Source organism: Equus asinus, chromosome 13, assembly GCF_041296235.1.
Source record: "Equus asinus isolate D_3611 breed Donkey chromosome 13, EquAss-T2T_v2, whole genome shotgun sequence".
NCBI classification, from domain to species: Eukaryota; Metazoa; Chordata; class Mammalia; order Perissodactyla; family Equidae; genus Equus; species Equus asinus.
Genome location: NC_091802.1, coordinates 39,530,563 through 39,558,388, shown reverse-complemented (window position 1 = coordinate 39,558,388; position 27,826 = coordinate 39,530,563). Strand labels below are relative to the sequence as shown.

General features: G+C 54.4%; 2 protein-coding genes across 2 annotated transcripts; one reads left to right on the top strand and one right to left on the bottom strand.

Annotated features, from left to right (window-relative positions):
* Window positions 1-2,793: 2,793 nt before the first annotated feature.
* MIEN1 (migration and invasion enhancer 1) lies at window positions 2,794-4,116 on the top strand. Its single transcript, XM_014833627.3, has 4 exons — window positions 2,794-2,952; window positions 3,053-3,150; window positions 3,624-3,700; window positions 3,777-4,116. Exons 1-4 carry the CDS (start codon window positions 2,864-2,866, stop codon window positions 3,858-3,860), a joined length of 348 nt encoding a protein of 115 aa, XP_014689113.1. The 5' UTR covers window positions 2,794-2,863; the 3' UTR covers window positions 3,861-4,116.
* Window positions 4,117-4,609: 493 nt separating this feature from the next.
* ERBB2 (erb-b2 receptor tyrosine kinase 2) lies at window positions 4,610-27,589 on the bottom strand. The gene is made up of 27 exons (XM_014833624.3): window positions 27,240-27,589; window positions 20,762-20,913; window positions 19,393-19,606; window positions 18,534-18,668; window positions 18,160-18,228; window positions 17,871-17,986; window positions 17,601-17,742; window positions 16,620-16,739; window positions 16,169-16,295; window positions 14,526-14,599; window positions 14,348-14,438; window positions 13,948-14,147; window positions 13,450-13,582; window positions 13,275-13,365; window positions 12,437-12,597; window positions 10,626-10,673; window positions 9,154-9,292; window positions 8,950-9,072; window positions 8,555-8,653; window positions 8,095-8,280; window positions 7,805-7,960; window positions 7,614-7,689; window positions 7,165-7,311; window positions 6,664-6,761; window positions 6,267-6,455; window positions 5,733-5,985; window positions 4,610-5,596 (listed from the first exon to the last, which is right to left on the bottom strand). The coding sequence occupies exons 1-27, from the start codon at window positions 27,310-27,312 to the stop codon at window positions 5,241-5,243; spliced, it is 3,768 nt and encodes a 1,255-aa protein (XP_014689110.2). The 5' UTR covers window positions 27,313-27,589; the 3' UTR covers window positions 4,610-5,240.
* Window positions 27,590-27,826: the final 237 nt, after the last annotated feature.

Here is a 27,826-nt window from a genome sequence, read left to right as displayed (position 1 = left end):
CTGTGACCACCTGCCTCCAAATGTCCCTAGGCTTATATAAGAAACAGATCCCTGGGCCTTTCTCCATCTGCTGAATCTCAGTCTCTGGAGCCAAGACCCAGGAATGTGTGGTATTGACAAGCCCTCAGGTGGTTGTTCTGTAATCTAGGTTTAAGAGCCATCCATCCTGTCTGTCCAGACTGGCAGGGCCTACGGGCAGAGGCCAGACCTGCAGGGTCTATCTGGGCTTAAGCAGAGGCACGGGGGAGCGGGCAGATTTCTATTTTGGAAAGATCACTCTGGATGTTGAAAGGGACGTTGGAGTGGGAGCCAGACTCAGAGGGCTGAGTGCTGTAGGGTTGCATGTGTATGGCTTTCTGGAGGGGACAGAACTATAAGGACAGAAAGCAGATCTGAGGTTGGGGAGGAGGAGGTGGGGTTAACAGTAGAGGGGCACAGGGACTTGTGAGGAGGTGATGGAGCTATTGTGCATCTTGGTCACGGTGGTGGATGTACAATTGAGTGTGTCAGAACTCAGAAAAAAGTTCACTCGAGAGGGTGAATTTTACTGTATATAAATTGTATATGAAGTTTTTTAAATAAAAAAAGACAACAAAAAAGAATAGATTTATAGATCAATGGAGCAAAATCAAGAGTCCAAATATAAACCTTTACATTTCTGGTCAATTGATTTTTGACAAAGAGGCCAAGACAATTCAATAGGGTAAAGGATAGCCTTTTCAATAAATGGTTCTGGGGACAATTGACTATCCACATGCCAAAAGACGAATTTAAATCCTTACCTCACACAGTGTACAAAAATTAACTCAAAATAGATCATAGACTTAAATGTAAAAGTTAAAACTATAGAGGCTGGCCCAGTGGCGCAGCGGTTAAGTGTACACGTTCTGATTCTCAGCGGCCCGGGGTTTGCTGGCTCGGATCCCAGGTGTGGACATGGCACCGCTTGGCAAGCCATGCTGTGGTAGGCGTCCCACATATAAAGTAGAGGAAAATGGGCACGGATGTGAGCACAGGGCCAGTCTTCCTCAGCAAAAAGAGGAGGATTGGCACTAGTTGGCTCAGGGCTAATCTTCCTAAAAAAAAAACAGTTAAAACTATAAAACTTCTAGAAGAAACTATGGGAGAAAATCTTTGTAACCTTGGGTTAGGCAGAGATCTCAGATATAACAGCAACAGCACAAGTGACAAAAGAAAAAGTTGGTAAGTCGGATTTCATTAAAATTAAGTTTTTTGTACTTTATAAAACACCATTAAGAAAATTTTTTAAAAACTTATCAAAGACTGGGAGAAAATATTTGCAAATCATATATCTGATTAGGGACTTTGTATCCAGAATATATAAAGAACTCTTATGAATCAATAAGAAAAAGACAACAACCCAATTAAAAATGGGCAAGAGATTTGAATAGATGTTTTTCCAAATAAGATACATGAGCAGCTAATAAGCACATGAAAAGGTGCTCAACATCATTAGTCATTAGAGAAATGCAAATTAAAACCACAATGATGTACTACCTCCCATCCACCAGGATGGCTATAATCAAAGAGACAGACAACAACTGTTGACAAGGTAACAGGGAAACAAACCCTCATATGTTGCTGGTGGGAATGTAAAATGGTACAATCACTTTCAAAAACAGTTTGGCAGTTTCTGCAAAAGGTTAAACATAAACTTGCCATACAACCCAGCAATTCTACTCCTAGGAATCTACCCAAGAGAGATGAAAACACACGTACATACCAAGACACCTACATGAACATTCATAGCAGCATTATTCAAAAGAGCCAAAAACTGGAACCTCCAATGTCCATCAACTGGTATTGAACAGATAAAAAGGTGGTATATCCATAAAATGGGATACTCTTCAGCAACAAAAAGAACAAACTACTGGTATATGCTACAGCATGGATGAACCTCAAAAACTTTTTACTGAAGAAGCCAGAAGCAAAAGACCACATATTGTATCATTCCATTTATATAAAATGTCCAGAAAAGGCAAATTTATAGACAGAAGACAGATCAGTGGTTGACTAGGACTGGAGCTGGGAGCTGGATTGACTGCAGACAGGCAGGAGGGACCTTTTCAGGTTAATAGAGATGTCCTGTAACTGGATTGTAGTGATGGTCGCACAACTTAATAAATCACTGAACTGTTTAAAAATGAATGGTTTAAAGTGGATGACCTGTTAGTGTACCATGGTGGGACTCCAGGGAAGGAAGAGGCAGCGAGACAGTCTTCATTTCTAGAGCTGCAAAATGGGAATAATGATGCCAGCCCTGTAGTGAGGCTGGGATGAGACACGGGAGGTGAAGGAACTGGGTGCACTTGGAGGAAGCATAGAGCCTGAAGAGCGGGAGCCCGAATGCAGGGGAGAGGCAGTCTCTGCCCCAGATTGTGCCTACTGTTTCGAGTTTAAGAGTCAGAGTACTTGAGTGTGTAACTAGGGGATGGTTTAAAATGCCACCAGCACGTTAGTGACAAATAGCAACTATTCCATACCAAACCCCAGGCCCTGGGTCCGCTTGCCCCACCACTTTCTCTTCCTTTTGTAAACTGTAAAGCGCTTTGCCGTCTATGATCTTTCATTAGATTAAATAGGCCGTGAAGTCCAGCGGACACCAAGTGCGTGACAAGCCTGGCGCCCTAAGAACCCCGGCCAGGAAGATGGTATGGGCCAGACCACCCACCACCCGGAGCTCTCCAGCTGGCGATAGAGCCAAAACGTAGCAGCAGCCGCGGCCTGCAGGGGGCGCCCGAACGTAACGCGCGGCTCCGCCCCGCCCCGGCGGCCCCGCCCCGTCACGTGTTCGCGGCGTCGCGCACACCCGGAAGCAGCGGCTGGAGTGGAGCCGGCCGCAATGAGCGGGGAGCCAGGGCTGACGTCCGTAGCGCCCCCTCCCGGGGAGATCGAACCGGGCAGTGGGGTCCGCATCGTGGTGGAGTACTGGTGAGCGGCTCCAACCGGTGGGGGTCTGGTCCGGACGGGGGTGGGTCCACAGAGGCTCCTCTCCCGAAACCCAAGCGGACCCCAGGTATCGTCTCCCTAGTGAACCCTGCGGCTTCGAGGCGACCTACCTGGAGCTGGCGAGTGCCGTGAAGGAGCAGTATCCCGGCATCGAGATCGAGTCGCGCCTGGGGGGCACAGGTGAGGCCCGCAGAACACCTGCTGAGTCAGTGTTCTAAATCCCAGCTCTACCACTTTCTAGCTCTGGCATTGGCTGTTTTATATAGTGTCCAGCAGTGTCTGGCACATAGTGAAATGTCCAGCCAACTTGAGTCCCCTTCCATAGATGAGGGGGTCACAGATGAAGCCTGTAGAGAGAAACTGGTGAGACTACAGAAGTGTAGTGTTACGGGGGGTCGGGGGGTGGGATGCTCTTCGTCCAGTTATGAAGCCGAGTTCAAAGGAAGGACACACAGGTAAAAACTAGGTTCCTTTAGCTTGACCCTGGATTGGGAAATGGCTTAAGGAATTACGAGTCTCTAATGGAGCCGGTGGGGGACATGAAGGAGCCTGTGTGAAGCCTAAGGAGTGTGGAGGGACCCCATCTGGAGGGCCTCCCCTGACTTTTGCCTGTTCTCAGCATGCACTTCATTCATTGATTTATTTCATACCAGGGGCCTTTGAGATCGAGATAAATGGACAGCTGGTGTTCTCCAAGCTGGAGAATGGGGGCTTTCCTTATGAGAAAGATGTGAGTATTTGCAATCTTGGGAGGACCCTCGCTTCACCCTGCCCCTACAATCCCCTTCCACATCTCTGCCCTCTAGCTCATTGAGGCCATCCGAAGAGCCAGTAATGGAGAACCCCTAGAAAAGATCACCAACAGCCGTCCTCCCTGCGTCATCCTGTGACTACATGTGACTACACTGGTGCCCCTTTGGGTACCAGGAGAGAATAGAAGCTTCTGTGGTCTTGGGGGTGGGAGAGAGACCCTCTCCATGGACATTTCCACAGCCACCTTATACCCCCTTCCCAGGATTAGTGCCCACAAAAGCCAACTCCCCTCTCCAGCTTAGCCATACCTGTCAGATGCCACCATAGTTCTAACTTATTTTCCACTAACCCTGGGCAATATCAGCTAGTGGTAATAAAGTGACACTACAAACACCTATGCCAACTAGTGTGTTTTTATGTCCAGTCTGGGGGTGGGGGATGGGCACAGAGGGCAGCCCAGCCTTTACACCACCAGGGAGGCTGTGCTGGGTGGGTGGGCTTTTTCTGGATAGCTACTTCTAGTTTAATGATCTCCTCTCTCATAGCCAAGGCAAGGAAAATGAGTCACACAGTAGACACTGCCTCTTCTTTCCTCTACCCCTCCCCCACTGCTCCTACCCACAGGGGGAAGTCATCCCATTCTGGTGGGTGGCCTTAGGAATTCATTTTTTGGTGAGCAAAAGTGATCTGGTTGTCAGAGATCTCTCAGATCAGAATCCCAACTCTCAGATCCCCCAACCCAAAAGCCAGGAAACTGGAAGATAAGCTCTTCAAGCTTTCTCAAGATCCCTAGGGACCCTTCCAAGAAAAGATGAGTTGAGTCTAAGTTAGGAGGTGAGCAGTAAGGGATGGCACAGAGCCACCCCTAGACATAGGCCAGTGCCCAGCTGTTTTCCAAAATATATTTGCAAATGGAGATGGTGGGTGTGGAGAAGGGACATCCCTCCCCCAATCCCAGGGGTGCCCCTTCCACAATACCCACGCTCCCCGAGCCCTTATTTCATCTTTAAAAAAAACCCAAAAGACATAAGTAAAAACAAAACAAAAAAAGCACTCTGTACAAGAACTGGATCTGGGCGCTCCTGCTGCTCCCATCTTCCTGGGGGCAGTTAGGTCTCAGGGACAGTCTCTGTGTGGGTTGCTCTTGTTCTTACTCCCTTGGGGCCCCTTCCCCTCCTAGGCCCAGCTTCCCTAAGTCCTTCAGTGCCAAGGATCTGGAAGAAGAGACCAGACTGGTGAGCAGACTGTGTCTGTGGCATCCATTGGAACCTACAGTCTGCTGGGGCAGGGCTCCAAAATCACTCAAGACTCCCCAGTGCTGCTCCGTCTTCCAACCAGGCTGGGCCCCTCTCAGCCACTTGGGAATTGGGAGTAGGAAAGAAAGTTCCTGGCATGGCAGGTTCCCCTTGAAGTGGTCCAAGGGCCCTCTCCCCGCCTGGTCCCGACATGGGCCACAAGTCCGGCCGTCCCCACTCCCTAAGGGTTCAGCAGGGCCTCAGTGGACTTGGCCTTTGGGCTCACACTGGCACGTCCAGGCCCAGGTATTCTGGGTTCTCTGCTGTAGGGGTCCCTTCAAAGGTGCTGGGTGGAGAGCCCCGCTCTGATGGGTCCTGGTCCCAGTAATAGAGGTTGTCAAAGGCTGGGCTGAAGGCAGGAGGAGGGTGGGGCTGAGGGGCAGCTCTGCTCCGGGGTGCCAAGTACTCAGGGTTCTCCACGGCACCCCCAAAGGCAAAAACGTCTTTGACAACCCCATTCTTCCCGGGGGAGAGAGTCTTGGGCCTTTCCAAAGTGGCACCATCAGGTCGACAAGGAGACAGAGGGCCCTCTAGGGGCGAGGGGGGCTGCGGCCGAACCTCTGGCTGGTTCACGTATTCTGAAAGGGCAAGAGAAGGGGGCTTGTCAGGGGATGGAATCCGCGTGTCTGGGCTACTACCACTGCCCTCATGGTGGGCTGAGCACCCCCAACTCCCCCACCTCCCAATCTCTCAGCTCAGGCTTGGGTTCCATACCAGGCTGGGGGCTACAGGACAGGGGGGCAACGTAGCCGTCAGTCTCCGGGGGCAGGGGTACTGTGGGGTCCTCGCTGTACCTCTGTAGAGGGCTGGGGTCATGTTGCGGGAGGCTCTGCAGCCCCTTGGCTGCCCCCATTCCCAAGTCACCATCAAACACATCAGAGCCAGCCCCTTCTGAAGGTGCCAGTGGAGACTTGGGGGGCTCCTCCTCCGAGGGCTCCAGCCCCAGCGTCAGCTCACCACCGCCACTCTGGGGACGAAAGAGGTCATGATGGGAGTCATTCATGGGTGTGGGATAGAGACTCCATGGGAGGTGAAAGGGTCACAGGAGATAAACAGAAGTCACCTTTGGGGTATGACACAGTCACCGTGGAAAGAATGGGGTCATGGGTTGGAAGGCAATAGGAATCCTCCTTAGGGATAATGGGGTCTCCAGGAGAGGTGATGGTTGTGGGGACATTGGGCTAGGGTCCATTCGGGTTGGGAGAGGTAACCAAACACACCCACCACAGTGTGAACGAGGGCACTGACCCTGGAGGATGAGCTGCGGTGCCTGCGGTGGGCTGTGCCCCCAGCACCAGGAGCAGGGTCCGGGCAGAAGAAGCCCTGCTGGGGTACCAGGTACTCCTCAGCATCTACCAGGTCCCCCATGTCATCATCCTCCAGCAGCGAGCGGTAGAAAGTGCTGTCCAAGGGGCTGGCAGGGCCCAAGTCCTCATTCTGGGGAAGAGGGAGACAGAGCATGGCAGCCTCTCCCCAGCTCAACGGGCAGCCTCCCGAGGAAGGCTCAGGGAGGACAAGAGGGATGATGAGTCAGGTCAGGGCTGGGCTTGGAGGCCTGGGACCCAGGAGTCATCTCCTTTTCCACCCTCTGCAGGAGAGTCCTCTTAAGTCATAGGCAGGGATGGGGAGCAAATGCCCCCGGTACCTGGATGACCACAAAGCGCTGGGGGTCCCTGGCCATGCGGGAGAATTCGGCCACCAACTCCCGGAACCTCGGCCGACATTCAGAGTCAATCATCCAACCTGGGGACAGGAGGGAGCTCAGCATCTCAGCTGTGGCTGCAGCCTGTGTGCGGGCCCCACTCCCTCCCTTTGCAGTCTGGTCTAGACAACCCCAATTACTAGAGTCCAGAGGTCTCAGCTGGTAGAAAAGAAGTACTAGACTCGGGTCCTGAGCCAGAACTTTGAGAATCTCTACTAGTTTCCCCTTTTATTTTGCGTATGAGTCTCTTTCGAGCTGGTCCTTTAGAGCTCCTCTGGATTGGTACTGTAAAAGGGAAGCCAGAACCTTTTGAGGCTCCTTTAACCATATCAGGGCCCCTGGGTCCACATCCTGCTCTTGGCCCCCTCTCAGGTCCCTTGTAGGCCCCTCCACCCAGGACTTCCCACCCCTCCTCCAGGCAGTTGGCACAGCTCAGCCACGCACATTTGACCATAATCATGTAGACATCAATGGTGCAGATGGGGGGCTGGGGCAGCCGCTCCCCCTTCTCCAGCAGGTCAGGGATCTCCCGAGCTGGGATCCCATCGTAAGGTTTGGCCCCAAAAGTCATCAGCTCCCACACAGTCACACCTGGGCAGAGAGTTAAGAGTTGGGGGGACAAGAGGGATCTTTAGTGTACTGAGCCCCAAAGGCTCTGCCCTAGAGCCTGGAACCACGGGGAAAAGAGGGGAGGGATGCCAAGGGGCAGGAGCCACACAGTCTTTCCCCAATCCCTGGGAAGTGCACAGACCCTGGCAGACTGAGGTACTGGCAGCCCCTTCCTTCCCTCTCACATTCACGCTAAGGCCCATCCTGGCTCTCATCCTTCCACCAACATCTCCCCCAGGGCCATGGCTCCTTGTCCATCCCTTCCAACCCTCCTCACCACGCACCATAGCTCCACACATCACTCTGGTGGGTGAACCGCCGGCGGAGAATGGACTCCAACGCCATCCACTTGATGGGCACCTGGGAGAGGAGAGGAGGAAGTCCTCCTAGGTGTGGTGGGCAGGCGGCTGTTCTCAGAGTTTTCCCAGAAGCCAGACCCTACTCCACCTCGCCTCACTCTGCTCCCTCCTCTAACCTTGCCCCCATCCGCATGGTACTCTGTCTCGTCAATGTCCAGCAGCCGAGCCAGCCCGAAGTCTGTAATCTTGACATGGTTGGGACTCTTGACCAGCACGTTCCGGGCAGCCAGGTCCCTGTGCACAAGCCGCACATCCTCCAAGTAGCTCATCCCCTGGGATCAGAGGCATCCCTGTGGACCATGCTCTGGCCACACTCTCCCAGGAAACCTCCCCATCCTAGCCCTGCCTGGAGACAGAGGCGTACCTCCAAGGGCACCTGCAGAGTCCAGACCCCCTAACTGCATACCTTAGCAATCTGCACACACCAGTTCAGCAGGTCCTGGGAGCCCAGGCGGCCGCGGTGTTCTCGGACGTGGTCTAGGAGGCAGCCATAGGGCATAAGCTGTGTCACCAGCTGCACTGTGGATGTCAGGCAGATGCCCAAGAGGCGGGACACATATGGAGAGCCCACACCAGCCATCACATATGCTTCCTGGGGGCAAGGGTACACATTGAGAAGGTACGGGAGACCACAAACCCCCAGCACCACACACCCCTCCTAAGGGCTGAGGCAGGACGGGGGACCCTCACCCAATCTAACTGCATCCCTCATAAACCAGAACCATGGCCCACAGATTAGAGAGGTTAAGAGTTGAGGTTTGGGGAATCATAAATTGTCTCCCAGGAAAGAGAGAGAGACCAGAGTGCAGACCTGCAGCCAGGGGGTCCCTCCTACACTCCCAGCTGGAGAGGGTGGAGAGGCTTACGTCCAAGATTTCTTTGTTGGCTTTGGGGGATGTGTTTTCCCTCAACACTTTGATGGCCACTGGGATTTTCACATTTTCTCCATCAGGGATCCAGATGCCCTGGGCAGAAACAGGAGAACATGAGCAGGAAGGGGGCCGGCCAGATCCAACTTGCAGTGGTCCAAAAGGTCACTACTTGTGCTCCGAATACCCTTCCCCATCCTTAGGCCAACCCCACTATTGAGGAACAACCCTGCCACTTAGGCCCATCCTCCACTCCTTTTCCCCTTGTTCCAACCTCTGTAACTGCCCTACCAAAGAGCAGGCCCCCCCACCCCCTGCTCCCCTCCACTCTTGGCCACACCCCACCCATCCTCTGGGACCACCCACCCCAGAACTTTGGCCCCACCCCTGACCTTGTAGACTGTGCCAAAAGCTCCGGATCCAAGCACCTTCACCTTCCTCAGCTCTGTCTCTTTCAGGATTCGCATCTGAGCCTGGTTGGGCATCGCTCCGCTAGGTGTCAGCGGCTCCACCAGCTGGGGTGAGGGGATGGTGCATCAGTGCCGGGGACTGAGCTGCAGACCCAGATGGGCAGGGAGGCCCTCAGACTGCCTCACCTCCGTTTCCTGCAGCAGCCTCCGCATCGTGTATTTCCGGATCTTCTGCCGCCTTCGCTTGATTAGGATGCCGAGGACCAGACCAATGACCACCACCAGCAAAATGCCCACCACAGCAGCAATGATGGATGTCACAGGGCTGGGGGCGGGAGCCAGGGTCAGGGATTGGGGACCAGTCTGGGGCAGGAGGGATGAAGGGGCCCCATGGAAGGGCATGGAGGTCAATAGCGTTTGGAAAGGGAAGTTGGAAGGGTGCCCCACAGGCTCTGATCCTCTCTGCCCTACTCTAAAACCTCCCTTAGCTCCCTACTGCCTCCAAGATAAAGACTAAACTCCTTGCTGGGCATTCAAAGCCCTCTCCATCCACATCTCCAAATTGTCCATGCTCTTGCCCATGGTTCTACCCTAGGATTCTCAAATTTCCTGACAAAAATCACCAGGGAGCTTGTTAATATGCACGAGTCTGGAGCCCCACATCCAGAGATTTTGACTGTGGTATGGGGTGGGGCCTTGGAATGTGCACCCAGTGATTCTGAGCTTCCAGCCAAATTTTTCACCCATAGGTCATGATTTTCCACAACTCTTAGCCTCTGCACAGACTGCTACTTCTGCCTGGATCACCATTTCTCTGTGGGATCCTCCTTCAAGCCTTGGCTCATCCTGGGACAGAGGGAGCTCCTGGGTGTTGACCCTGCATCGTGGTCTGCCTGGCCCCTCCCTGGTTTAGCCAAGGGCTGGCACATCGCCAACCTCTCAGCAACGCTTGTTTAACGGACAATGACTGCCTAGGACAGACTCCAGGCTGTTTTTCTCCCCAAAGCCTTTCCCAAAGTGCCCCACTGCCTAGAAAACAAGTCCAGCCCTGTGGCCTGGTGGTGAGGGAGGGCCTCTGCCCTCCAGATCTGGCCCTACCCTGACTTCACGCCTCACTCCCTTCTCTGTGCTTTCTCAATGGCCCACCACACCAGAACCTTTGAGCAAAAACATCCCAGATTTTCCTGACCCCTCCCCCAAAATGCCACCTGGTTGCCTTCCCCCTAATGCAAGTGACATACCTGCCCCCTTTTTTAAGGCCTGGCTCAAACGCAGCCTCCTCCTGGAAGCCTCCCGCCACCCACCATCAAGAATTCACCGTTCCTCCTCAGTGCTGCAGCTGCACTCTCGTCTCTATCTACCTGGTGTCCCGGGGAGTTGAATGCCACCTGTGTCCCTTACAAGACATCTAGCTACTCGAAGGTGGGGAGGCGCTGGGTGTCTGTGCCTTCTTTTCCTGTTCCCCTCTCCCCCAAGCATCCTGAGCAGGTCCTCCATCCACTTGTTAAAGCGAATTGAGAGGAGGATCAACAGAGCAAGAGTGGGCTGGGCTGGGATATATGTCATGTCAGGAGACCCCATCCCTGCAGCAGTGACCACCCAGGGGCTGGTGGGGGACTGAGAGGCAATGTGGGGTGCGTCCTGGGGATCAAGCTGACCTGGCTCTCTGTTCGGCGGGACAGCCCCTGTCATCCAGGTCCAAACAGCTGCAGGAGAGAGAGTCCCGTCAACAAGGCTGGGATCCACCTCCTGGGCTCACTCCAGCCTCACAACAGCCTCACAACAACCCGGGAGGTGGGTGTGGCTGGGTTATTACCCCAGTTAACAAAGGCAGAAACTGGGCTCAAGGTCATCAATACTCTTGCTACCACCCCACGAGGGGAGTCCTCCTCCAGCCTGCAAAGCCACGTCCCCTGCTCCCCTGCACGTCCCTGTGGGGGGCTAGGAAGTGGAGGGCACCCAAAGGATCAAGTCCAAAAGATCGACTATTCCCTCCATAAAGGAATAGCAAGGCAGTAAACTGGCACAACTTTTGCAGGAGACAGTTTGGCAAAACCTATTAAATGTCTGTGACCCAGCAGTTCCACCTCTTGGGAGATACCCTAAAAATGCCAACACCTGTACTCTAGGAGGCATGTACAAGACGCTCACTTGTACATAGAGCTCAAGTGCAATAAGCTGTAAAAGAAAAAAGGAAACAAGCTCAATCAATATCCCTCACACAGGGACACGGTTAAATAATACTACATCCACGCTGCAGACTGAATCGTTAAAAAAAAATAGGAGGTAGATTCGTGTGCACTCACAGGCGGGACCTCCAAGATACATAAAGGGGAGTACAAAGTGCAGAACAATTTGTAGGCTGTGATCCTATTTACATTAAAAAATGCACACACGCAAAACCCAAAACTGATTATATATGAGTTGAACTATATGAAATTATTATCTCTTGATCATTTTTGACCTACAAAAACAGCAACCTTATATGACTCAGCCTAATATAATGCAATATATGTTTATGTAAATGTGTAGACAAAAGCCTGGAAAGACACACAGCCAGAGTGAATCTGGTGGTTCTCCCCGGGGAATGGAGAGACTGGGTGGACGGGGAGTGGAAGGACAGGGCACATTTGCTCTGCAATGTTTATACTTTTATGTTGTTGAAAATGTTTATCACAGGGCTGGCCCGGTGGTGTAGCGGTTAAGTGCGCACGTTTCACTTCGGGGGCCTGGGGTTCGCCAGTTTGGATCCCGGGTGCGGACATGGCACCGCTTGGCAAGCCATGCTGTGGTAGGCGTCCCACATACAAAGTAGAGGAAGATGGCCACAGATGTTAGCTCAGGGCCAGTCTTCCTCAGCAAAAAGAGGAGGATTGGCAGTAATTAGCTCAGGGCTAATCTTCCTCAAAAATAAATAAAATAAAATGTTTATCACAAGGATGTATTCATGTATTTCATGTGCAATTAAAAACAATCAAATGAAAAAAATAAAAAGAACAGGGTAGATCACCATGTTACGACATGGAAAAACATTGCAAAACTCTGCTAAGTGAAAAAAAAGCAATTTACAAACAATATGTATGATCTCATTTTGGTAAAAAGAATATATGTTAGAATGTAATGTGCACAGATAAAAACAACTGAAGAGTAATAATATTTATATTGATACAATTAAACATATTTTATATGTCATAATAATATATAAGCATGTGCACAGATAAAAACAACTTGACGAAAAATATTACAAATTATTAATGGTGGAGATGGAAGGGCTAGCGACATTTATATTTCATGTTTTCATTAAAAAATTTTTAACATGTTACTTTTGTTATCAGAACAAAAAAAAGATACGAAGAAGTAAGAGTCTCAGAGTAAACAAAGGCAGAGTTGTCCCCCTTTTATAATAAGAGCTCCAGAGAAGCTCCTGGAACGATGCCCTCCTTTCTGCAGAAAAGGCCCTCAGACTCACGAGTGGGTGCAGTTGATGGGGCACGGCTGGCACGTGCCCTCCTCATCTGGGAACTTCCAGATGGGCATGAAGGAGAGGTCAGGTTTCACACCGCTGGGGCAGCGAGCCACGCAGAAGGGAGGGTCCTTGTAGTGCGTGCAGGCCACACACTGGTCAGCCTCCTGGGAGGGAAGGAAGGGTTTGTGGAGGGCTGGCACCGCCACCCCCAGGGCAGCAGGATCAGGCCCTTGGGTCCCCTTCCTGGTTCGCATGGCCACTCAGCAGCACGTTCACCCTGCTCCTGGGACCCCTGTTCTTCACCCAGCTCCCCCTCGTCAAAGTTTCACCCCCGAGGTGAGGGCTCAGGTGAAGAACGGCAGGCCTATTACCTAACAGGAGGGGGCGTATTCCCTGAGGCACAACAAAAAACGATAACAGTAACTAACATGGAGAAAGCCTTTCCCGTGCCAAAACCTATTTTAAGAAATTCTTACTACACCCCAGTAAGGGAGGTGCTAGTATAATATTCACTTTACAAATGAGCAAACCAAGGTTGGAAGCAGGGCCTGGATTTGAATCCAGGTAGTCTGATGCCTAAGCCCACAGGTCTAACCATCTTGCCACAGCCACAGCCAAGAACACAGGCTTCCTGGGATCTTTGCATAGTCCCAAGGGTCTCAGGGTCCACTACACAACTCTTCCCCAGCATCCCAGCCTCCTTTCACCCTTCTGCTGTTTGGGCCTGAGTTCGGAGCCCTCTCCAGGGATATTTTACCAGACTCGGCCAGGCCTCTGGCGATTCCCCAGCATCCCAGCCCTTGCTTCCCCTCTCCCAGCTCTGAGCCCACCAGCACCTCACCGATCCAAAGCAAGTCACTGAGCCATTCTGGGGCTGACATTCGGGGTGGCACGGCAGACAGTACCTGTCCTTCACATATTCCCGGGGGAGCCTGAGAGAGGGGACGGCTGGTGAGGAGATCTGGAAGGATCTCCCGTGTACCCCTCCAGCTGCCCCCCTCCTCTGCCCCGCATACCCCTGCAGTACTCGGCATTCCTCCACGCATTCCTGGCCCCGAAGGAACTGGCTGCAGTTGACACACTGGGTGGGGCCCGGACCCCAGCAGTGCCCGTGGGCGCACAGCGGGTAGCAGGCCAGGCCCTCGCCCACTGCAGTGAGGAGCAAGGTGGCAGAGGGGACTCTTAAGGGAGGCTCCAGGTCCACATGAGCCAGGGTAAGAGGCTGTGGGGGTGGCTCTGGGCTGGAGGGGTGGGGTAGGTACAGGGCAGTGCACGGAGAGAAAGAGTTCTGAGGTCCCAGGAACAGGGAGGAAAGGGAAGGCAGGGTTGCAAAGACAGTGTGGCAGGACCCTGCTAGAAGCCATGACAAGACGTCAAGCCAGCCAGAGCTGTGTCAAGAATGGTGCGCCAGGAAGGGGCAGGCTGCACAAGTCCCAGATTGCTGCTGCTAGGGGCCGGTGGTTACTCCTGCGTGCTGGCAGACGGGGAGCATGCAGCGCTGGGCTCCATCTTACCACACTCGTCCTCTGGGCGGTTGGCACTGTGAAGCAGGGCCTGGTGGGGGTTCCGGAAGAGCTGGGCCCAGGGCACCGTGTGGACGAAGCAGAGGCGGGCATTGCGGTGGACAAGGGCCAGCCCGCTGCCCAGTTCCTGCAGCGAGCGCAGCCCCAACGAGCTGATGCCCAGCCCTTGCAGGGTCAGCGAGTAGGCACCACTGTGGGAGGAGGAGTGCTCAGCTGCGGGGTGGACAGTGTGCCACCGATGCCGCCCCGGTCAACGAGGGCTGCCCTCCCCTTCCTCCTGTCCCCAGCACACTCTGCAAACTCCCATCGAAAGACTGCTGCTGGAGTCCTGGGGAACGGGAGCACCCACCGCGCCCAAAGCTTCTCCCAGGCCCCCTCCCCTGGTGCTCACTCATGCAGAACTCGGCCCCGGATTACTCGCAGGTTCTGGAAGACACTGAGGTCAGGCAGGCTGTCTGGCCACGCTGAGATGTACAGGTAACCTGCAGGCACAGGGTGAGGTTAGGGGTGTGGGGATAGGACGAGGACCCCCCACGCCCTTCAAAGCAGGATGCAGAGGCAGAGCCCACCTGTGATCTCCTCCAGGGTCTCAAACACTCTGAGCTGCTCAGGCTGTAGGGGGGCAGTGTTGGAGGCTGGGTCCCTAGAAGGAGGATTAGGAGAGGAATCAGCTGGGCCAAGAAGGGGGTAGGCGTGACCCCCAGAGCTGGCCCTGCCATCCTCCTCCGCCCTCCCCTCCATTAATGACTGCACTTAAACCCTTTGCCCATCAAGCCCAGCTATTCCCATCCTAAGCTTCAAAGCCCAGGCCCTGGTTTGGCAGGCTCCACCAAATCAGTATTTACAGCCTTTGATCGAGAAATCCTACTTCTAGGAATGTGGCCTAGAGACACTGGCCCTTGTTCCCAGAGGCATGTCCAAGGCTGACTGTAAAGGCAAAAATTGAACATGACCTAAATATTCACCAGTAAATAGAGGAGCTGTTTGATACAATCCTGATCTATCCAGACTACAGACGAAAAACTAATTTAGGGGAGCTTAGTATCTGCCAGGCACTGTGAATATTAACTCATCGAAGCTTTCTAACCACTTTATGAGGTTGGAACTATACTGCCCCCATTTTCCAGATGAGGAAACTAAGGCACAGTAAGGTCACATGACTAGTAAGTGGTAGAGCCAGGTGTCAGGCCCAGGCAGTCTGGCTCCCAAGCCCAGGCTCTTAGCTGCTACTCTGCGGCCACCTGCTCCACGGCTGGTGATAGGACGAGGCAGCTCGACTCGAACTGTCGTGACCAGCTCTCCAAAGCAAAGGGCAGACAATACTCGCAGTAAGCTCCCATTTACATAAACCCCTCTCCCCAGCAAAATCACTAAGACTGTGTTTCTCTGTGTGTGTGTCTGTGTACGTGTAAATGGTATAGAAGAACACGCAATCTGTTAGCAGCAGTCTTCTCTGGAAAGGGGAGTGGAGGGGAGAAGTGTTGAAAGGAATTGTCTCCTTTTTTTAATAATATTTTTATTGAAGTACAATTCACATACAATAAAATGCACAGATTTTTAGTGTACGGTTTGCTGAGTTTTGACAAATGCATTCACTCGTGTATCCACCACCTCAACTGACATACAGAACATTTCCATCACCCCAGAAATTTCTTTTGTGTCTCTTTCCAGTGCCCCCACCCTGGGGCAACCACTGTTCTGATTTCCATCACCAGAGTGGTCTGCCTATTCTAGAACCTCACATAAAGAGAACCTCACAGCGTGGACTCTCTCGTCTGGCTTATTTCATTTAACATAGTGTTTGAGACTCATGTTGTTGTGTGTATCAGGAGTTCATGTCTCTTCATTGCTGAAAATTCCATTGGGTAGACACAACACCGTTTATTTACTCATTTACCTATTGACACACACTTGCGTTATTTCCAGTTTGGGGCTATTACAAATGACGCTACAGTGAACTCAAGGAGAATTTCACTTTATCTGGATGGCTTGCCCTCCATACAAGTGCATGTTCATGGATAACATGTAATTTATGAAAATAATCCCCCCAAAGTCCCTGTTCCCTCTGGTTTCCCACCTTCTTCCTTTGCGATCCCGGCCTCCCGCCTCTGTCTCCCACCGTCCCCAAGAGACTCTGCCATTTCCGGTCTTCAGGATTCAGTGACTGCCCTCATGCTGCCTCCACCCCTTGTGCCACTCCGAGTATCCTTACCCCTCAAAGCTCTCTGGCAGGAATGCCAGGCTCCCAAAGATCTTCTTGCAGCCAGCAAACTCCTGGATGTTGGCACTGGTGACCGCCCTCACCTCCCGCAGGTGTTCCATGCCCAGGCCATAGCACACTGCGGGGAGAGGGGCCAGTGGGGAAGCGGCCATCTCAGCCCCCACACCAGGACTGATCAGCCCCCACATGGAACACCAGGAACTCAAACCCCCCGGGGTCCTGTCCACAGTCCCCTCCTGGGGCCACATGCCCCCTCCCAACACTGGCAGGAAATATGGGGGAACTTCTGGGACTGATCTGGGGAGGGCCAGGGGCAGAGACAGTGGGAGTAAAGGACTGGGTCCCAGGAGGGTCTGTGGAAGGGTGGGACAGTGAGCGAGGCCAGGCTAGGTGTGCAGAGGGGCAGGAAGTGCGGCCTGGCTCAGGGGTGGCCAGTGGGTACCTCGGGCACAGGGCTTGCTGCATTTCTCACACCGCTGTGTTCCGTCCTCAGCTGTCACCTCTTGGTTGTTCAGGGGACAGACCAGGGTGCAGGATCCCACATCCGTAGACAGGTAGTTGTCTGCGGAGATCGAGATCATGTGACCACGAGCTCTGGCCCTTCACAGTCCACCATGAGGAGTGTCACCGTGCCCAGGTAGTACAGTAAGAACCGTATCACCCGATACTGAAGTGCCCTTACTCTATGTCCGAGCACGTGACATTCATTTACTCCTCATAACAGCCCTACGTGATAGGCACTGTTAGATTCCCCTTTTGCCAAAAGGGAAACCAAAGCACAGAGCTTTATGTAAATTACTCAAGGTCATTGTGCTAGTAAGTGGAAGAGCAGGATTTGAATCCAAATGGTCTGGTTCTACATTCTGTCCTCTCACCCACCATGGCGAGGTGACGAGGACTGGAAAGCCCACTCCTGTCTCCTGTGAGAGAAAAGAGGTCCCCAGGTCCGAGGCCAGTCCCTAAATGCCCATCGGTAAATAGGGAAGCCGTTAAATAAAACTCAGATCTACCTAGACTATAGAATAAAAATTAACATTTAAGAGCGCTTAGTATCTGCCAGGCACTGTTCTAAGAGCTTATGAATATTAATTCATCCAAACTTTATAATCACCTTATGAGGTTGGGACTATACTGGTCCCATTTTACAAATGAGGAAACTGAGGCACGGCAAGAAGCTCACATGACTAGTAAGTGGTAGAGCCAGGTGTCAGGCCCAGGCAGTCTGGCTCCCGAGCCTGGGCTCTTAGCTGCTACTCTGCGGCCACCTGCTCCACGGCTGGTGATAGGACGAGGCAGCTCGACTTGAACTGTCGTGACCAGCTCCCCAAAGCAAAGGGCAGACAATACTCGCAGTAAGCTCGCATTTACATATACCCACCTCCCCAGCAAAATCACTAAAACGATGTTTCTCCCTGGCACTCACAAGGACAGGCGGTCACACAGCTGGCGCCGAAGGTATACCGGCCCTCAGGGTTGGGCATGGACTCGAAGGTGTCTGTGTTGTAGATGACCAGGGATGGGCAGTGCAGCTCGCAGATGCCGCTGTGGTTGAAGTGGAGGCAGGCCTGGGGGCACAGGCAGCTGGTGGTCACAGGGCTGTTTTTCCCTGGTGTGCAAGGGGCAAGAGGGCAGTACCAGGCAAGGTGCCCCACCCCTTTCACCCCTTATGGGGTGGGGCCCGGTGGGCACGTACCAGGCAGTCGGAGTGCTTGGGGCCTGTGCAGCCGGCAGCACACTGCTCATGGCAGCAGTCGGTGGGCCGCGGGCCCTTGCAGCGGGCACAGCCACCGGCACAGACAGTTCTCGTCACTGTCAGGCAAAGGGCAGGATGAGGGCTGGGCGGCAGGCAACCCAGGCACCAGACTGTCACCAGCATCACTTCCAGGGGGAGACTTCCTGTCTCCGGGTGTCCCACCCTCCCATGTCACCTTTCTTCTCCCCAGCCCGTGCCCCCCCAGATTCTGGGCCTCCCTAAGACTCACAGTTCTGACAGTCCTCGGAACTTTCTCCCCAGCAGTGGGAGGGTCTACAAGCTGGAGAACAGGGTTGGCCTGGGGAGAGAAACAGAGAAAGAGTGAGAGAGACAGAGACCAGGAGACAGAATGCACAGCGAGGGAGAGACCCAGGCAGGAAAACAGGGCTCCGAAAACAGAGGCACGTCCTCGAAGCAGACGGAGACAGGACAGAGGACCACAGAGATGAAGAGGCACAGAGAGACGGCAGGAGGGACTGAGAAAAAGGAAGTGGGTGGTGTAAGTGCGGGGTCGGTGGGCGGGGGGATGTAAAGCAGGAGGTTGGGGTCATTGGGCTGTCTGAGAAAGAGAGGAGGCCACAGGTGGGGAGCAGTGTGGCTTACAGGCCCGTGAGCGGTTGGTGTCTATCAGCGTGAGGGTCAGCTGGTTGTTCTTGTGGAAGATGTCCTCCCACAAAATCGTGTCCTGGTGGCAGAGCTGGGGGTTCCGCTGGATCAAGACCCCTCCCTTCAAGATCTCTGTGGGGCAGGCAATAATCACAGGCTTATTTCTCCATCTGTCACCTTCTGCCCTCCCTTGGGGCCCATCTGCCTTCTAAATGGAGAGCCAGACTCTTAAACATGCCCCAGGTTCCCGGGGCGCAGAGAAGACACCTTCAGCATCTTTTAGCCCTACCAATACCACCCCCTCACACACAGGAACAAACCAAGATCCAGGGAGGAGGGAGTTGTCCATGTCAGGATCCAGATGTCCAAATCACTTTCTCCTCTCCTCCTACCTCTACTCTGTGCACACTGCTTAGCAGTTAAAAGAGAGACTCTGGAGTCTGAAACCCGGCCTCACCACTAACTAGCTATATAACCTTGAGCAAGTCACTTATCCTCTGCAAACCTCAGTTTTCTCATCTGTAAAATGTGAATAACATTGATGCTTCCCTTGCAAGATTGTAGCATGACTGAAATGGGATCACCCATGCAAAGCATCTGGCACACCCTATCAGCTCCAGGGTTGCCATGTGCAGTTACACAGGTTGTTCACCGCCCATGTGTACTCAGCCAAGAAGTGGCCTGCATCCTACTTCTTACTGTGTGGGCTGGCAAAAGCTGTGACTTCCTGGGAAGAAGGGAAATCTTTTTCTAATCTTCACAAGGGCACCTTCCCTAGCTCCACCTGCATCCATCCAGAAGGGCCCTAGTTAGCTCTCAATAACCAGGAGAAAGTTTCAATGATAATGATGACCACCTGTGAGGCTTCGAAGCTGTAGCTCCCGCAGCCCTCCTGGGACAGCCCCTGTAGCAGAGGTGGCATTGTCCAGCAGGTCTCCATTGTCCAGCACAGCCAGGGCATAGTTGTCCTCAAAGAGCTGGGTGCCTCGCACGATTCGCAGCCTCTGCAGTGGGACCTGTCTCACTTGGTTGTGAGCGATGAGCACATAGCCTTGCACCTCCTGGATATCCTGGGAGGGGACAGCGTAGGGAGGGGCTGAGCCAGGCCTGGGCCCTGGAACGTGACTACCCCCCTCAAGGCCTCCTCAGGCTTGCCCAGTGCTTGCGGCTCTTGGGCAAGGCCCCCATCCACTGAACAGTCCTGCTCCCTCATGCATAAAACGGAGATCAAGGCCGCCGCTCCCCACCTCCCCGAACCAGATTCTCGTATGATCAGGAAAGATAATGACACGGGGAGCACTTTGCAGACTGTGAGCAAGCACCCAACCCTCTCTGCGTCTCAGTTTCCTCATCTGTAAAAGGAAAGGCCGGAACAAGATGATGTCTGCGATTCAACAGACCAAGCATCGCACACACGGCCCCACTCTAGGGCACCGTGGACACAACCCAGCTGTCTGGTTTCCACTCTCTTGATGCTTTCAATACATTTCCCATTTTATTTTCAAAATGGGCACCCCAGGGGGAGTCAAAGCATGCCTGTTTTTCCCAATATACAGATAAAGAAACTGAGACCAAGTGAAGCCAAGGGCCTAGACCACATTCCCATGGCTTGTCAGTGGTGCAACTGGACCTGGAACTCCCATTTCCCATGAGCCCTTTCTCTTTTTTTTTTGAGGAAGCTTAGCCCTGAGCTAACAGCTGCCAATCTTCCTCTTTTTGCTGAGGAAGACTGGCCCTGAGCTAACATCCGTGCCCACCTTCCTCTACTTTATACGTGGGACGCCTGCCACAGCATGGCTTTTGCCAAGCGGTGCCATGTCCGCACCCAGGATCCAAACTGGCAAACCCCGGGCCGCCGAAGCGGAACGTGCGAACTCAACCACTGCGCCACTGGGCCGGCCCCGAGCCCTTTCAATACTCCAGATGGGAGAGGGACAGTGGCCAGGGCAGTAGGACAGGGGTATGCAGGAGAGGAAAAAAATTTAGCAAAGGAACAGACGCACTCCACCCAGATATGTCCACAGCCAGCCACGTTATAGAGAGGGAGTCAACCAGTCTTTCAGTACAATGGGTAGGGGTTAGATATCAGAAAGGACTTCCCAGCTGAGGAACCAGAACAAGAGAGGAAATATAGGGCAGGGGCACCCTCTTCTACCACCCATCTATAAGCAGAGGGCTCAGCCCAGCTGGGGGTAGAGCCTGGCTGGGCTGCTCGTGGGCCTCACCTGCAGGAAGGAGAGGCTGGCGCTGGCCGGCAGGTAGGTGAGCTCCAGGTTACCCTGCACCACCTGGCAGCCCTGGTAGAGGTGGCGGAGCATGTCCAGGTGGGTCTCAGGACTGGCTGGCAGCCGCAGCTTCATGTCTGTGCCGGTGCACACTGGCAGGAGGGAGGACATGGGTCAGAGGACACTACCCACTGAGCTTCTCCACCCTGGCCACGTCCTCCATACTCAGTCCCTACAGTTGTGCGATCTCACACAGTGAGAAAGCGCAACTGAAGGACCCCTCCTCTCTTGTTACACATCTCAGACAGCAAGAAAGCACAACTGAAGGACCCCTCCTCTTCTTCCAGAAGGTCCAACAACAAAAGAGAGTTCTCAAGTTTGGGAAGAGGAGGGAAATCAGGGGAGAGGCTCCTTCTGACTCGACCCATCCTGAGTATCCAGAGGGGGCCTCGTCGTGCCAGCCCTAGGGAGCTTGCCCACCCCATTCAGAGTTTTGGCTGGCAAAGAAAGCCTCCCTTTGTCCCAAAGGCACGACTCAAGGCCAAGGGGTAAAAATCACCCAAGAGAGGTGACGATGAATCATGAGTCCTCTGGATACCCCCTGCCCCTCTCCCAGGCAAACAAACTCAGGGCATTCCCCCCGCCCCATTCCAACGCCACCCACATGCCAACCTCCTGGCAAGGAACACTCACCCCCACAATGCCACCCAGAAAGCGGGAAGGAGGGTCAGCTGGAGTCATATCTGGGGCATGGGGACCACTGGGGGCTTGGTCCCTGCAGGGACCTCTGGAATTCCCCCAGGCAGAGAAAAGGAGCATCAGACCCTGACTGTGGGCATCGGGACCTATGCTGCAGATACTAGGCCAGAGTGATGCCTACTCCAAAGGCTCCTACGCTGGTACCTCACCCTTGCCACCTCCTCAGGGCAAGACTCCAGAACCAGCTGGCAGAATCTATGCCATGAAACTCCTGCCACAAGGGCACTACGTCAGCCCTGTGTACCTGCCCGGTGCCAACCATTGGCCCAAGGGCATCAAGACGAACCACTACCCTGGCCCCCCTGGACCCTAGATGGGTGTCCCAGAGACCAGAAGCGCACGCTAAGTCCAGGAACACTACAAGGGGTAAACTACCCCTGGTGAGGGGTACTTTGGGCAGTGGCTGGCACCATGCCTGACAGCAGGCGGGGAGAGTAAGGTGCCCAGTTGAACCCGTTTTTCTGCTCTGGTGAGAAGATGAATCATGTAGTGCGTCTTGCTCAGGAGGGTGTGCCAGGAGGAGGTGGGTGGAGGGCACCCCCAGATACACAGTCCCACAGGTGCCTGAGCTGCCCAGAATTCCTGTTGGTCGCCACTCCACCTCCCACGGACTCCATGCAGAGTCAGGGGGACGGCATGGTGGCTGACTTCAAGGTCTGACACCAGGGCTCCTGCTCCCCCAGCAACTTGGAGCCTAAGGTCAAATCCTAGGGAGTAATAAGAGATACTCCTGCCTCCAGAAAGCTAGGGAAAGGCTGGTAGAGCAAGCCCCTGGGGTGCCTGCCTGCGCCAATGGCTACGAGCTGGCAGCCTCCCACTAACACCCAGAGTGGTCTCTGCTCCCATCCTTCTGGGCAGATAGGGGAGGAAGGGGAGGACCCAGAAATAGAACTCAAGGGTCCCTCCCCCCAGACTCCTAAGAGAAACAGGAGCAGGGGGGTGGCAGGCCAGGCCCAAAATAACGCCCCACTGCCAGGACCTCCCCCGGCCTCGGCAGCTTCAGCTGCTTTGTAGGCACAGCTGTCTCCAGGCCCAGACCCCAAGGCCCTGGCCCAAGCCTGGGACAGGGACAGGGAGAGCTGGGGCAGGGGCTGTCTCCACCCCCTGCGGACCTCTGCCGCCTCTAAGGGACACAGCTGTGGCAGCCAGGCAATAGGAAAACAACAACAATGGGAACACTGGGAGCAGCAGCATTAACTGAGTGCCTACTGTGTACTTAGCAGGCATTCGGAGTAGCCTCAGAACATCCTCCAGAGGCTAGGACTGCAAACTCCATTTTGCAAAGAAGGAAACGGAGGCTGACAGGGGTTATTCTCCCAAGATCATAAAGCTTGTGAGTGAGCAACAGAGGCAGGATTTGAACTCGAGTCTGTCTGACGTTAGAGCCCACATTCCTTCCACGAGGCCTAACTGCACACATACAAATTCACCCCACATCCCGCACAAAGGTAAAATACACACCAACTCTACTGATGCCACAGATAAACATTACAGGCTCTGGGCTGGACAGGGTGGCTGGGCTGGGCGGGAGGACCAGAAAGAGCGGTAGCCCCGCCTCACTAGGGAGTTTGTGTCTGATTTAAGTCTGATTAAAACTCTTTGCAACAGGTGGTAAACTTGGTACCCTGAGACCTACTCCCAGGGAGCTGGAGGCTTGTGGGCTGACACCCCCATCAACCTGACAGGAAGCCTAAAAGGCCCTCTTGACTCCTCCCCTACCTCCACCTCCCTCCCCTTCACCATGGCCCTCCCACTCCCCCATTTCCTCCCCAGTCTCCCCTCCCCAGTCCTCATCACAGTCCCCACGTCCACCCCACCCCCATTGATTTTCTTGGAGGACATGACACCCTGCTCCACACTGGGGAGTTCTTTTCACTCCAGGACACCTACCCCTCGGAAGCCCCAACCTCCAGCTCTCCAGGGCAAAGTCAGTATGACGCAGGACCAGCCCAGAGCCAGGGCAGGGCACACAGTGGGCGCCAGGTAAGTGTTTGCTGGATGAAGGAATGAATGAATAAATGAATGAAGTCCAATCAAGAGTTTCCAAAGCAAAAGGGACCAGTTGAGATCATGGTGTCCATCCCTATGCTCAGGGGCTGGTCAGGGCCGCCCATGTCCCTTCAGCTGGACTTCAGCAATCAGGGTTTGGTCCCAGCTCTGGGGGTGCTCTCCAGTGGGTTCTCTCCTCCTCACCAGCCTTCAGCCCCAGCTGCTCCTCTTGCTTACCACACAAAAGTCAATATTTCCTTTGGTTTCCAGGAACATACCTGCATCCCCAAAGCTCCCCTCCCCCAGACCCACGGGGCCAGAACCCATTCTTGTGATGCCAAGACTCACCCCACAGCCACCCCTGGTGTATCAGGCCTGATGTCAGACCAGAGCCTGGGCTCAGGGTCATTAGACCAGAACCCTAGCCAGGCTGCTCACTGTGTGACCTTGAGGACGTGCCTGGACCTCCAGGGCAGAGGCCAAGTCAGATTCATCTGTATGCCCGGCCATGCCTATGACTTAGTAATGAGTATTTACTGACCTGAACTTGGCTGTAAGGAGGGGATAATAAAACAATAACAACTCTTACTCTCTGCAGGGAAGTTAAATGAGAGTTAAATGAGATAATGAATCAAAAAGCAGTCTGTGAACATGACAAGGCTTTGTCAACAAAGCTGAGGCAACACCAACATTGGCTGTAGTAATTCCCCCACTCCCTGAGAGAGCACACACCCCTCGCCCTACCCTGACTCTCTTCCCAGGGGGACTCTCTTCCCAGGAGTGGGGAGGGAAGGTGGCCTAGCGAGAGATGGAAGTGTCACCCCAAGGGGGCTTCCCACAGGTTGAGGGTGGGGAGGGGGCTCTCCTTCCAGATCATTCCAGCACCCAGGGGCAGACACAACTACCTGGGCCCGCCACCAGCCCCCAGCCCCAGGCCCACACTGGTCCTTCATGCTTCCTCTCCAGCTTCTCCCCTGCCCAGAGCCCTGCAGGTCCCACTGGCCTCCACCCAGCTCCTGCCCTCAGCCCCCTGCCATGCCAGGAGGGTCCAAGTGGAAGGCAGACGTGAGCTGAACAGGGAGGGAGAGGACTCTGAAGCCAAGAGGAGACCTAGAGGGGACCGTGCTCACCCCACTTTCTATAGTCCAGATAAGGGAGGTCACTCATCTGAATAAGAGTAGCACCTGTACCCAAGTCTGGCCACCTGGCTGCCCCTGAGGCCTTGTTCAACCCATCCCTGTACAGATATGGAATGAGACTTTGACCAGCTCCTAACACCTCTTTATTAGAGTCCAAAAATGCCCTGGACATTACTGGGTCGCCAGGAAGCCCTGGCTAAGTCACCTCCTTCCTTTGAACTTCAATTTTCTTATCTGTGCACCTCCCTCACAGGATTGTTGCAGAGAGAAAATGAAACTGTAATGGAGAAGAACATGGCACACAGGAGGCACGCTGTCGTTTTTAAGTTAAGGCTTGGGAAGTTCCTGCAGCAGGAGTAGGGGTAATTCCAAACCAAGAGAAAATAAGAAGTGCTTTGTATGTGGAATGCAATCTATTCTCTCTCTGCGCATTTGATCCCATCTTTTCAATTGTTTTTTCCTGAATATTAAAATGAGGTTACTTTCCCTAAGCATAGTAAAAAGAAGGAAGGAGGCTGTTGGGGGAATCCTATGGGAATTAAAATATGAGCTTTGCAAGATAAAGAGGATGTGTTTGCTGCACTTTACGAAACTCTGACCTCCAAGAAAGGATCTCAGCAAAACCCTGACCCTCTGGGCCCTCCCCCCTCTCCCCTTCCCCCACATTCCTGCCACAGCCCTCAGTCCTGGGACATAATGGGGGTGCTGGAGGCAGCTGGGTGGTGCGCTGCCATTTTAACCATTCCCTGCACAACACACAACCCAGCAGTGCAGGTTGAGGGGTGAGGAAGACCCGAGGAGGCCACAGTCGTCGGTGGGGGAACTGACCCCTCAGATCCCAACAACCTGGCTGCTCTCCACCTGCTCAACTCGCAGGCCCAGGTGAGGAGGGCAGCAGCTCGGCCGACAGCCCAGCCTGGCCTCACCCTTTTCAGCAGAAGGTCAGGGGTGAAGACACCCGCCTGGAAAACAAGGAGGGGAAGGATGAGCTCCGGGAAAGAGGAGCCACCTTCCTCAGAAGGAAGGAAGGTGTGGGGCCACCTCCCGCTGTTTACAGCAGATCTGGCCCAGCACCTCGAGGGAGTTCCTTGAGAGGACAGAGTTCAGCCAAGTCCCCAAGTCAGCAGGGAGACTGCTGTTTGGCAACACAAAGCCCAGACACACAAACACACAGACCACACAACTCAAGAACACCCGAGAATAGATGCCCCTCAGACAACACAGCAACGCTCTGCTCTGACAGAAGGGCCCCGGGGCAACACACAGACAGGATAACACCCACCCCTTCTCCAGACTCCCTGACCTATGGAGACCACCCACTACTTCCAAAACACTCTCATTTTGTCTTCCCACAACCCTGTGGTGCAGGGAGCAGGGTCCCCCATTGTTCAAGGTAGATTTATATAGTGATTGCAAATGTGTAGTCGGAGGTCGCACTGTCTGGGGTCCAATCTGGGACTCACCACTTACTTGCTGCTACTTAACCTCTTTAAGTCCAGGTTTCCCCCGGAAAATGGGAACAGCAGCAGGACGTCTCTTATAGGGTTGTTCTCAGGGTTCAAGGAGGCAACAAACGGGGAACACCCGCTCGGTGCCCGCACTGAGTCTACTTCCAGTACACATACCTCTAATCATTGTTGCACACGGACTGACAGGCAGATGGGCAGGACACACACTGCACCCCCCACAAACACACACATCCCCCTTCCCCACATACAGCCAGAAGAAAAGGGCAGGACAACCCAGCCCTCTGCATACCCCTGTCTGGTCCTGTTTCTTAGCCTCCCTCCCACCTCCAACCCCCCAGGAATCACTCCCTCACAACTCTCCCACTTTAAGCCCCAGACCAGGAAACCCACCGCCACCCCTCCGGGGCCCATGCTCTCCAAAAGTCACAAAGCCCTCAGTCCCTAAACGGGCCCTAAAGGAAACGTTCAAAACAAACGTCTCCTCCTCCCCCACCCCGACTCCGGCATGAGGCAACTCTGCAGTCCGACTGGCCACTCTCTCCTCCCCGGCTCGGGCTGGACAGGTTGCGTCCCCCACCTCCCCACCCCCCACACCCCGATCCTGCCCGAAGCTGGAGTAACTAAACCCTATCGGCCGAAGGGGGGCGCGGAGGGGGCAGGGGGAGGGGCGGAGAGAAGAGACCCCCGAGAAATCCAGCTCAGTCCAGTCTGGAGGCGGAGGCTGCCAACTGGAAAGGCTTTGAGATAGCTTGAGGGGGCTCTAGAAGGGGGAACACGAACGAACACACGCATGCACCATGCGATACACCCTTTGAGGGAAAACTTTCTGAACAATTTCAGAGAACTTTTTTGACAAGTCCCCGGAGCCGTCGCGGAGTCTGGGAAGCGCCCGCCTCTTGAATGGGACATCTAGAGCCGCTCTGCTGTAACTGACCCCCCCGTCCCACCTTCTTTTGCCCCCTCCCTGCCGAGGACCGGCTGCTCCGAGCGCCTGGACTGTCAGAAACTTCGGGTCGGGGAGCTCGTATGGCCCCCTCTGCCCCCGCGGGCCCGGAGATTTCGGCGGGGGTCCCAGGCTGCAGGGTCCCGTCCTGCTCCATGCCCACCCCACACCAGACCCACCTTGGGTGCCCGCGGCTCCGGGGGGCAGGAGGGCGAGGAGGAGCCCCCAGCGGCACCAGGCCGCCAGCTCCATGGTGCTCACTGCGGCTCCGGCCCCATGGCTCCGGCTGGACCAGGCTGGGAGGGCGCCGGGCGCGGCGAGGGGAGGGGGCCGGGCGCTCGGCGCCGGAAAGGGCACCCTGCGAAGGGGCGGGCGGCTGCCTCGGGGGGCTCTTCTCAGCTCTCTGGGCACGATGGGCACGATGGAGGGGAATCTCAGCTCCACAACTTCATTCCTGTACTTCCTCAAGGCAGCCCTCCTCCTCCACCTCCTCCTCCACCTCCTCCTCCTCCTGTGATTGGGAGCAAGCGCGCTCACAGCTCGCCCCCCCCCACCCCCTCCAACCGCATTCCAGCAAGTCCCTGGGAGTGGCAACTCCCAGCTTCACTTTCTCCCTCTCTCGGCGCAGGCCTGGGGTGCGTCGCTCCCAGCGCTCGGACGCCCGGGTTGCCTGCAGCAGTTCTCACCCATTCCCATGGAGAACCCCTAAAAGGAGAGGAGGGTGCTCGCACCGCCTCCGTCGGGAGTCTGGAGCAAATGCTTTAGG

Bases quoted from the DNA above. Each gene is read 5' to 3' on its own strand.
- ERBB2 (XM_014833624.3), bottom strand. From the start codon at position 27,312: ATGGAGCTGGCGGCCTGGTGCCGCTGGGGGCTCCTCCTCGCCCTCCTG. The intron at 13,583-13,947 runs GTAAGATGGAGC...TCCTCACTGCAG, and splicing joins CCGCCCAGAGGACGAGTGTG to TGGGCGAGGGCCTGGCCTGC. The intron at 6,456-6,663 runs GTACCGGGGGCA...CCTCTTCCCCAG, and splicing joins AGCGCTTTGTGGTCATCCAG to AATGAGGACTTGGGCCCTGC.
- MIEN1 (XM_014833627.3), top strand. From the start codon at position 2,864: ATGAGCGGGGAGCCAGGGCTGACGTCCGTAGCGCCCCCTCCCGGGGAG. The intron at 2,953-3,052 runs GTGAGCGGCTCC...TCGTCTCCCTAG, and splicing joins CGCATCGTGGTGGAGTACTG to TGAACCCTGCGGCTTCGAGG. The intron at 3,701-3,776 runs GTGAGTATTTGC...TCTGCCCTCTAG, and splicing joins GCTTTCCTTATGAGAAAGAT to CTCATTGAGGCCATCCGAAG.